Source organism: Carassius auratus, unplaced genomic scaffold, assembly GCF_003368295.1.
Source record: "Carassius auratus strain Wakin unplaced genomic scaffold, ASM336829v1 scaf_tig00214282, whole genome shotgun sequence".
Taxonomy (NCBI): Eukaryota; Metazoa; Chordata; class Actinopteri; order Cypriniformes; family Cyprinidae; genus Carassius; species Carassius auratus.
In genome coordinates this window covers 1,416,700-1,427,500 of record NW_020527593.1, presented here as the reverse complement: position 1 = coordinate 1,427,500, position 10,801 = coordinate 1,416,700, and the positions used below count along the sequence as shown (strand labels likewise).

General features: G+C 38.1%; 1 protein-coding gene across 4 annotated transcripts in view; it reads left to right on the top strand.

Annotated features, from left to right (window-relative positions):
* LOC113091766 (collagen alpha-1(XVI) chain-like) overlaps positions 1 to 10,801 on the top strand; it is a 67,389-nt gene that overhangs the window by 52,840 nt on the left and 3,748 nt on the right. For all 4 annotated transcript variants that reach the window (XM_026257397.1, XM_026257398.1, XM_026257396.1 and 1 more), the window contains 19 exons: positions 857 to 901; positions 1,584 to 1,628; positions 3,540 to 3,593; positions 3,669 to 3,722; positions 3,840 to 3,893; positions 4,702 to 4,746; positions 5,123 to 5,176; positions 5,508 to 5,543; positions 5,697 to 5,759; positions 6,019 to 6,090; positions 6,204 to 6,257; positions 6,353 to 6,397; positions 6,556 to 6,600; positions 7,037 to 7,090; positions 7,620 to 7,673; positions 7,879 to 7,929; positions 8,016 to 8,105; positions 8,617 to 8,652; positions 10,328 to 10,372. In XM_026257397.1, coding sequence (XP_026113182.1) covers positions 857 to 901; positions 1,584 to 1,628; positions 3,540 to 3,593; positions 3,669 to 3,722; positions 3,840 to 3,893; positions 4,702 to 4,746; positions 5,123 to 5,176; positions 5,508 to 5,543; positions 5,697 to 5,759; positions 6,019 to 6,090; positions 6,204 to 6,257; positions 6,353 to 6,397; positions 6,556 to 6,600; positions 7,037 to 7,090; positions 7,620 to 7,673; positions 7,879 to 7,929; positions 8,016 to 8,105; positions 8,617 to 8,652; positions 10,328 to 10,372 — 996 coding nt within the window. The remainder of the gene's footprint in view (positions 1 to 856; positions 902 to 1,583; positions 1,629 to 3,539; positions 3,594 to 3,668; positions 3,723 to 3,839; positions 3,894 to 4,701; positions 4,747 to 5,122; positions 5,177 to 5,507; positions 5,544 to 5,696; positions 5,760 to 6,018; positions 6,091 to 6,203; positions 6,258 to 6,352; positions 6,398 to 6,555; positions 6,601 to 7,036; positions 7,091 to 7,619; positions 7,674 to 7,878; positions 7,930 to 8,015; positions 8,106 to 8,616; positions 8,653 to 10,327; positions 10,373 to 10,801) is intronic.

Here is a 10,801-nt window from a genome sequence, read left to right as displayed (position 1 = left end):
AGATAAGCCTCTGAAAGGTGGGGGACACATTTGTATTGCCTTATCACCTTGGCTCATGAATATTTATTAGGTGTTGTAATGTTTGCCCAGTTGTCCTAACTGATTTGTTGAAAGACAAGTAGGTGGGCGCTAGGCATAGTAGGATTACTTCATACCACCTGCACGTTCATTCAGTCTAATGTTGATGCAGCCAGTTGGCAGAGACTTCTGCTTGGTCTTAGTCAACCTAGTAAGCTGCTATTTATTTCAAAACAGAATCAAAACAAACTTTTTGATTCAACATAGAACTTACTCCACATAAGGCTACGATGTGGCCATACAATTGTTTTTCTGCATCTTGAGACTCTTCAGAGGCGGTGTGAATGCATTTACACCACAGTTAGAATTGCATAAATAATACTAGGAGATGAAAGGGTTTTACATGGGCATTACTGGGTTTATGATTAATATTGAAATCTGATTTGTTCAGAAACTAAGTAAATGACTGTCTTTAGGATTGGGTGACCGAATCTTTGGTACACTCGTTCTAAACCATGGATTCATTCCGTAATGAAACACAGCTGTGATTTTTGGTCAGAAAAACTGTTCTGTTGTGGCTTTGTTTTAAATTATTTAGGAGCAAAAGCAAACAATATTGCATGTAAAATGTAATACAATACTGTTTATTGAAATGCTGTGAATATTGTTTTTAATCATAGGTATTAACACCAAATTAACATGATATATATGAATATATAATTATATGCATATGATGTAAAATAATGATTATTATACAGCCCCAGTTATAATGGTTGCTTCGCCTGCCCCTACATGTACACTATAAAACATTATCTTGGTCTGTTTTCTCTTTCTCTAGGGTACTAGAGGTGAGCGAGGACCTCCTGGTCTTCCTGGAACCCCAGTAAGTTTAAACTTCGCCAGTTATGCTCCAGATTGTCTCCTAAAAGGTCATTTCTGGCAGGATTGTCATTGTAGCCCTCTTTTCTTAGAAACTGAGACAGAGTGACCCCAGATGACTTTTAGAGTGCAGGCCATAATATATACTGTAGAGACAAGCCAATGTTGAGTACTTCTTATAGAAGGTTTTTAGGTTCAGAGTTTTCAGTTAGAATGAACCAAAAAGGGAAATAAATTAAAGGAGTAAATAAAAAAGGAATAAATGACTCTTTGCTGTGAGGTTAGAGAGGCCCCTACAGGTTTTGCCCAGAATTGCAGAATGCTTTCCAAAATATTTGTGCCATGTCAAGATCCTCAAACCTCAATAGCTGTGACGTATTTGTATCAGTTACTGCTCTGAACACAAAATGCAACAAACAGAACAAACCCACTGAAAGTTTAGTGTGATCCACCAGGCGCTGCGCAGTGGACCACATACATATTTCTGTTTAGTTGTACTTTCCGTCTCACTTTACTAGTACCAAGCATTCAAAAACTAGTAAAACATGCTGCATGACTTTGAGAAATGAAGAGGAAAGTTGGGATGCATGTGGAAGGATTGCTTTTATTTGTTTGTTTCTTGTTTTTGCTTAATCATAAAGGAATATATTTCTAACTGTTGCTCTCTTATTATCATTGTTTTATAGGGCAATATTGGTTTCCCCGGTCCTCAAGGGCCTCCTGGACTGCCTGTAAGTCAACACATGCAAAGTTAAGACCAGCCCATCGGTCCCACTTTATATTAAGTGGCCTTAACTACTACGTACTTAAATAAATACAATGTACTTATTGTGTTCATATTGTATTGCAACTTTTTTGCTGCTATTGAAGTGGGAAACAGGTAAGGTTAGGGACAGATTTGGTGGTATGGGTAAGTTTAAGGGTGTGTTAAGGTGTAAGGGATGGGTCAGCGTGTAATTATACATGTAATTACAGAAATTAATTTATATTTTTCAAATATAAGTACAATGTAAAAACATGTATGTACACAATAAGTGCATTGTACCAAATTAATAATTAAAATTTAACTACATAGTAGTTAAGGCCACTTAATATAAAGTGGGTCCAGCCCATCTTTTCTCGTGTGCAATGATGAATGCCACAAGGAATAAAACTGCACTGTTGTGCTGCTTGTTCAATTACCTCTCTATAGCCATTGTGTATGTGCTGACAGGTTATTTTGCAAGGCATGTTTTAGCAGAGGTTTGGGCTTACTGATGAATTGAGTCTGAGCCAGAATGGATTTTATTTTAATGTTGTCCAGATTTATGCTTTGTGAGCTTTATCTAACTTTCTTTAATTTGCTTCAATCAACACTGTTTGAAACAACAAACTCAGCTGTGTAGATTTTCTTGCTTTTTTTCACCCCGTTCTTTTCCTATTAGCATGGAAAAGCAGAAAATAAAGATTTACAGAATGCCAATCTTTTCCGAAATGACATTTTCTGTGGAATTGATCCGCTTATTGAATGATATATAACTGAACCACTGAGGAGTGTGTGCAGTCAGCAAGATTCGGGAAAATAGAAGACATTGCCAAAAGAGACAGTCAAGAGAGGGTTATTATTATTTTTTTTATTCTAGCTTACTTAAAGATGAAGTCAAATACAAAATCTGTGAGTGAGTCATTATTAAGTTCTTGAAGAGTCTAAACACTGACAATTTCACAACTTTGTTTGTTGGAGTGGTCCGACATGTCAAAGCCTCACTCAACCAGTGATGTGAGTTTAAAATGGACTGCTTTCATTAATCATTCTTAAATTAAATTAAAGTTAAACCAGTGAGATCAAATCCACCTGCTAGACACGGCAATACACTTAATGATTTAACAGGCATGAAGCGGGTCAGAGACTCTCAAACCTGCTGCCGGCAACTCTTAAATTCATTATCATTATTTATGCAGTATTTTTCTCGAGGGAAAGTCTTCATGACGTTGAAATCCGCTGTCTTTGACCTTGCTGAACAAAAAGTCCTGACAAAATTGTTTTCTTCCCACAGGGCACAAATTTATTTACAGTTTTTCTCGGTCGATTTTACTAAATAAGGCCAATGCATTTAGAAAAAAGTACAATATTATTAGTATGAGAACAGTCTGGCTGGAAGATTATTTTGATACAGTTTCGATCTCTGTTAACTGCTTAAATAGCATTGACCTTCATTTAGGTGATGTATCTATGCAGGAAGCATTTCCTGGAGTATTATCCAGTATGAGATTCAGCTCAGGTCTATGTCTTTTTCATTATGAATGCAATAGCTAATAGGCATGTTTTGTCTCGTGGCTATAGAGGTAAAAACAATAAAAACAATCACTATGCATCATTTGTCTCTTCCTGGTATACATATGCCAGGAAAGAAGGATTCAGGAATTAATTCCCCTTACTTTCGTCCCTCGGTTGGAAAATAAATGCCAAGCATTTGGCAGGTGTATTAACGTTTTGTTATGCTGTTAAGATCACAATTATCTGAAGTATTCTCCAGATATTGTAATGCCATTATAATATAGAATGTCTTATTTATATGGCGAATAGACATAAAATGCTTATATTTTCATTTTTCGCTGGCTCTGTTGCTAATGCCCCTTTATTTATTTTTTTTAAATCATAGGGTCAACAAGGTCAGAGAGGGACAGATGGACTTCCAGGACAGAAAGGTGAACAGGTGAGTATCTCAAGAATACAGAAGCCCATGGACAGTTTACTGTATTATTGAGATACTTTTGTTATTTTCACAAAGGCTCCACCAGGAAATCCTGGCTATCCTGGAACCATGGGACCACCTGGACTCCCTGTAAGTCTTATCAATATTTGACTGACCATTGACAACTGACCAGATGCAGAGACATCATATTAATGTTTCGACAAGTTTTTTGACTGGTGGGTTGAAGTCATAATGCTTTTTTTCCAGGGCCTTAAAGGAGAGCGTGGCAGTCCAGGGACTGCAGGGCAGAAAGGAGATTCTGTAAGAACGGACTCTTTAAACAATTTTAAAAGTGTGCAGTTTTTTCATTGACTTTTAATGGGATCTATTTTTATGTCAGTAATTTATGTGATCAAAAATACAGGAAAACAATTATTTTAAATGATACAAAATAAAATATATATTAAAATAGAAAACATTTATTTATTAATTTGTTTCCTGTGATGGCAAAGCTGATTTTTCAAATGAACAGCATTTATTTAAAATAGAGGTCTTTTGTAACACAGTAAAAGTCGGGAAGTTGTGGCCTATTGGTTAGAGAGTAAGTCTCCCAGTCGAAAGGTTGTGGGTTCGAGTCCCGGGCCGGCAGGGATTGTGGGTGGGGGGAGTGCATGTACAGTTCTCTCTCCACCTTCAATACCATGACTTAGGTGCCTTGAGCAAGGCATCAAACCCCCAACTGCTCCCTGGGCGCCGCAGCATGAATGGCTGCCCACTGCTCTGGGTGTGTGTTCACTGCTCTGTGTGTGTGCACTTCGGATGGGTTAAATGCAGAGCACAAATTCTGAGTATGGGTCACCATACTTGGCTGAATGTCACGTCACTTAAAAGTGTAATTTTAATCAATTTAATGTGTCCTGGCTGAATATAAGTATTCTTTATAAAAATCTTACCGACCCTTTTGAATGGTGATGCAGTTATTACACAAAAATACATACTTTTCAGACCACCTCAAACTTTAGTTTTGACTGTCCTTTGGGGGGGTTCGAGCCATGCAGGAGCATCCACAAAGGAAATCTTATAATGACTTTGTAAAAAGTGTTTGAAACTTTGCACTGTTTTTAAAAAGGGTCCACCGGGATCTCCAGGTTATCAAGGACCAGGCGGCCCAGCAGTGAGTAAACATCCAGTTTTCATGCCTTTATTTTTTCTGCTTCACATAAATATATATAGACTCTTACCTGAAGTCATGACTCTCAACGGTGCTGCACTTCACTGCTTTGTCTTTTTTTTATCATTGGGATTTTCTTGGACGGCTGATAATCATGCACAAAATGTAGAAGCCAGATTCCCTTTTGTATTATCTTTGTGAGTAATAACTCTCAGATCAAACAAAAAAAACTTCAAGCATTTTGTAGATTGATTGTGGCAAAAACCTAGGAGAGCGTTGGTTTTGGTTCTTTTCTTTTAGTCTTTCTCCCACAGATTCAACATTGTTCTCAAAAACTGCCAATTTGCAATGTTAAAAAACATGTTTCCCTGACTGGCAGGGTCCTAAAGGGGAAGCTGGAACAGCGGGACCTGTGGGACCAAAGGGAGATCAGGTATGAAGCATGTTGCTGATATATTGCCAACAAAATGCTTCCCTTTAAAATATCTTTCCATGTGTGTCATATCCCTTGATATCACATTCTCATGATACCTTATTCTTTGATATTACACTATGTAGAGCAAGATGTTCTGTTTGCATTTTCAAATTTACAAGGCCAAGATCTGAGAAATGTGCTAAACATATATCTGTTTTTCCTGGAAAACAAATGTTTAAAAATGTTCTGTATTCACTATGTAAATTATCTGGTGTATCATCTTCATGTTGTTGCTGTGATTACAATTTACAGTGTGCATAATAACAGTTCTTGCATCTTCTGTTTACAGGGCTTCCAAGGGTCCCAAGGATTCCCAGGACAACCGGTGGGAATTCAGTCATTATGAAGCATCGTTTCCCCAACCGTTTCACTCAAAAATTACACATTAAACAGTAGAAGTGAAATTAATTTCACACTGTAAACTATTTTTACTTTAATTCTGAAATAAGCCTCATCTCTTTTCTCCTCATGTCTCCAGGGTCCTCCGGGTTTCTCAGGAAAAGCAGGTCCTCCAGGCCCTCCAGGACCACAAGCTGAAAAGGCAAGTGACAGTACTATCACGCCTGACCATGCATTGATCAATGAAATTATATAATATAGTGAAATGTTGAAATAAATCCTCAGTATATGAGCAATGACATTTGATAAATGACTCACCATTTGCATTCATTGGCATTATCACTTATGGACACTTTCACAAACAAGTGCTCTGGGATACTCTTTAGTCATTAAATGGCTTGAATGTGGAGTGTAGATGCTTCTCTGTCAAGCACTCACCCTTACTTGATTTACACCCTTAGGGTAGTACTGGAGTTCAGGGCCCACAGGGACCCACAGGTCCCCCAGGATCACCCGGGGCCCCAGGCATGCCTGTGAGTCTCACAATCTTATGGATAGATCACAGACGTTCAGCCTGTGTTGTCTCTGTGCACAATTAAAACTTTCACAGTGATGATATCGTTTTGCATTTTGTTTTTGTTTACAGGGACCACCTGGAATGGAAGGACTTGATGGCAAAGATGGAAAACCAGGTTTAAGGGTCAGAAAGTATAAGAAAATATTATAACCACATGCAGTATATACATATTCAGTTTTTATTATTTTTAACTGTGTTCTATTCTCACAATTGCACAGGGTGAACCAGGACTGCCTGGCTCTGCTGGACCCAGTGGAATGCCGGTATTAACCGTACCATATTTTCTTTCTTAGTTTTCATATAACAAGTTCATTGAGGATTTTATCAGTGAAACATGAATACCAAAATCAACATTTGGAACAAAGACTGAAACAAAGAACAAAGTCAACTTTAATAAGGCATCTCTCATTTCTCATTCCAGGGTTTCAAGGGCATCAAAGGACACACAGGTCTCCCAGGAATGAAAGTATGAGCCTTTTCTTTGAGTTTTATAGTCTTGTCATTATTTCTATTTTGAAATGAGCATGAATGAATAAAAAATGACTTCCCATTGATCCTGTCTTTAAAGCTGACATCTGTAATGTTTTTGATGTTCAAATACTTTCTCTTAACGAGCAAAGAAAACTGCAGAAGTGTAAATATTGCATTTCCATATTGTTCTGGGTGTCTGAATGACCCTACATTCCAAGTTTGAGCTCAGTCTATGGCATAGGTTTGAAACGAGACAGTTTGCTAACCCAATCAATGGGGAAACCTTTTGGAAACAGTCATTATATTTGCAAATTAGCACATTTAACAGTGCAGAAATTACATCTTTTATTTCTACACTAGTCTGTCTTTATACATATCCCTTTATATTGCATTCTATATCATCCCTCTCTCTTCCTTACTGTTATCTGTAGGGAGATAGAGGACCTCAGGGACCTGCTGGAGCAACGGGAAGGTCTGGCCTAGAGGTAAGCTGTCTTCTATTAGATATATTGCCACTGCATCTTTAAATGTGATTCAGATTTCCCAACAAATGTGCAATAGATTTCAGATCATGAAAGAATGCTCTGAAAATAAGAGTCTGCACTCTTAGACCAGCAACATACCCCATGCAAGTAAGCAATCACAGATGCATATGCTTGGCCAGCGTTTTGCAACAGCGTGATCCCATTGTAAATACTCAGTGTGTGTTGTCATGTTACTATACTAAAGGAAGAGGTAGAGTTGGCTCTTCTTTACTGCCAAGCCATTTCACTGTTGTATTCAAACAGAGAGGAGATTAAGAGACATACTTATGGTTATAATAATATTCAGGCATATTCTCTTTAAACAGTTGTTCCATTAGTTAGAAGACAGTTAGCACTTATGTCCTTAATATAATATTACATGATGTCCCTTGTGGCAATGTTGAAAAATTATACTTGCATTGTGCTCTAATAAATTGGGGTCTGGCACACACACCTTGATAAGTAAAAACTTTTTTTACTTTCATTTCAGGGTGATCCCGGTCCTCCTGGACCACAAGGACCACCTGGAGCTCCAGGACATGTTGTAAGTATTTAAAATATCTTATAATTTCTACTTTTGTAGTTTGTACATAAACGTTACCGTTTAACAGTTTGGGGTTGGTACAATCAATTTAATGCATCCATGCTTCAAAACAAGAAATTTTACTGAACTCAAATTTTTGAATGGTAGTGTACGGATAAACCCCTTGAGAATGTGATAAATTAACACTTCCGTTTTAAATTTTTAGGGTGCTGCCGGATCTCCAGGGCCACCGGGACCAATTGGGCCACCTGGAGTCGTAAGGAAAAGTCTTCTAAAACAGATAATCCGTCAGTGATGTTTTTAATTGTTTGGATTCTTTACTGTTTTCTTGTTCTTTACCAGGGCATTAAGGGAGACAAGGGTGAGGCAGGAGATAGAGGGCAGCCTGGATTACCCGGCCCACCAGGGCTCCCAGGACATCCCGGGCTAATGGTCAGTACCTAAACTTAGTTTGTTTACCATAATATTTACCATAAGTTTTTATAGTATTATTATTGTAACAAGGAAGCTAAAGCTGAGTGAGAATCCATGTGCAGAAGTTTATTTGAAAGGCAATCAAGAAATCAGTGTCAGAAAACAGGCAGTTGTCAAAACACAGTCAGTCAGTCCAAATCGGCAGCCAGAACTAAAGGAAAATCCAATAATCAGAAGTAGAAGCACACAGGCAAGAAGTTATACACAATAGCAACAGGCAATTGTAATAGAACACTCGGTAAGGCAGTGAGACTGGCAATACTTCACAGAGAGTGTTTGGCCAAGCCATGTTTAATGGCTTCCAACATTAAGTCACCAACGAGGCAGAGGGGGCATAACAGTCAATACACGGGCAAGGGGTCTCTCTGCTGGCCTGGCATTAGTTATTCTTTTAGACATTTTTTTTGTCTCTGATTTATGTGTGTGTGTGTGTAATTTTTTTTTTTTTTTTTTTTTTTTTTGTCTGTAGGGTGAACCAGGAAGTGATGGAGCGGTGGGTAAAGATGTAAGTATCTCGTTTGATTTCCTTTACTATACAAAGTTTACGCACAAATCTTGTGATCACAATTCCACATAATTTTTAGATTAAGCCGTAATTCCAAAGAATCAGTCTCCACCTTAAACTGAAAAAGTTTTTATTTGATTGATGCCAGTTTTAACACTTCCTCACCAGAATTACTTTTATTTGAAGTTATGGTAGATTTTTAATTAGGTGTTTGTATGACACACAGTTCAGGTAAATCTTTTTTATGGGTAAATCGGAATTCTAGAGACTGGACTTTTAATTATATTTACATGCAGGGTGCGGTTTGTGAAAAAAAAAAAAAAAAAAAAAAACAGAGGGGGGATGTTTTGAAACACTTTAATTCATAAAAATAAACCATGAGAACATGCGCATATTTATGACGTAAGTGCATCGTATTGTATTGCCTCCCTATGCTCACATACTGCAATTTAATTTAGCCATTTAATTAAATTGTCAATAAAACAGTTTTTATTACTATATTCTAATGTTTCTGTTGTCAGATAACGGAATTAATAATATAATGACTGAAACGGGGGCCATTAAGACTACATAACCAGCTCTCAAACATTAATGCTGAAGTAGATAACTTTTGTAAAAAAATGTATTTGTGAAACATGTCATTATGTCCTGACAGTAGAATATGAGACAGATAATCATTAGGGTGCACCTATAATAAGTGTTTATATTCAGACTATTTTAGATTGCTTCGGGGCACCGCGGCGGAGTAACCCAGTACCTTTGTGATTCTTCATAGACATAAACAGAGAGAAGTAGTTCCGGCTACAATGTTCTTCCGTAAGACGCAAGCAGTTCTGTTTATTAACCGCTAGAGCGTCAAAAGTTACCGACTGCAGCTTTAATCTGCACTAATGAAATCAAATACACATACGATAAAGTCAGTGGTTATCCTGTGACTGATGCCGGCTATACTTGCTTGTAATATAGAGTTAGAAGCAACATAATATATATATATATCTTTTTTTTTTACTGAAAGTGTTGATCCTCTCTGCGCTCGCTGAACACAGCATATGCAGAGAGAGAGGCTCGCACTGGGAAAGAGAGACCTCGCGCTCGTGCAGCAACACCAGGGAATCTCTCAGACTAAATAATGATTGCCCAAAAAGTCACTGGATTTGTCGCTAGTCGCTTTTTCGTAAAAAAAAAAAAAAAAAAAAAAAAAAAAAAAAATAGTCGCTAAATCTTGTGACAAAGGTGCCAAGTTAGCAACTCTACTGCCCAGCGGACCGGCTTCAACGGTCTCGCAAGTGTTGATAGGCTATTACTCATGAGGTGCAACCAATCAGATAGCGTCGTGGGCGGGTGCGCAGCAGCTATATCAGAGCCAGCCAAAGTAGCTCATTTAAAAATAAAATTGACTTTAATCAAACCACGGATCCGTGATAAGTTTTGTGATCCGTCTCGCCACTAGTGTAGTAGCACTGATCTCTTTTGGGGGGGGGGGGGGGGACATTGACCAGAAAGGGGGAAATCCCACGCATCCCCGCCTGCAAATCGCACCCTGTTTACATGTTCATAGTACGACTAAATTCTGATTGACATAGGGATGTTTTCGTGCACATAGACCCAATGATTATTGCTGCAAAATTTTTACTGTCTGTCCCAGTTTCAGTCCTATAATTATTTGTAACCGCAGGGAGCCCCAGGCCAGCCAGGAGAAACTGGTCCATCGGGACCAAAGGTAAGATGCATAGGAAGTTTTCACATCTCTGTTATAATGCCTTTGCATCATTGAACACTGACATCTTTTCACATGCATTTGGATACATCTTTTTCAGGCATAAGAGTTTCCCCATTTCATACTACGCATACTCAACACATCCTTTTAGGTTTTGTGCTTACCTTTGTCAGGTGGCTCCATCTGCAATCACAAGAGCATTTCTTCTAACCTATTTTTGCCTTCACTCTTTTTTTTTTTTTTTTTCTCCCTCATCTGCCACAGTAGCCTGTTTGAACACCACTCTCAGCTTACATCATGACACTATTATGCTCCATAATAAAGCCATACAGGAGCCTCTATCTGTCACTGTGACAGGACAGCATTGTCAGGTTTTTGAAATGTAGGTGTGAATGAGATGACAGCAGTGCTTTTCCCTTGACACAACCCCTT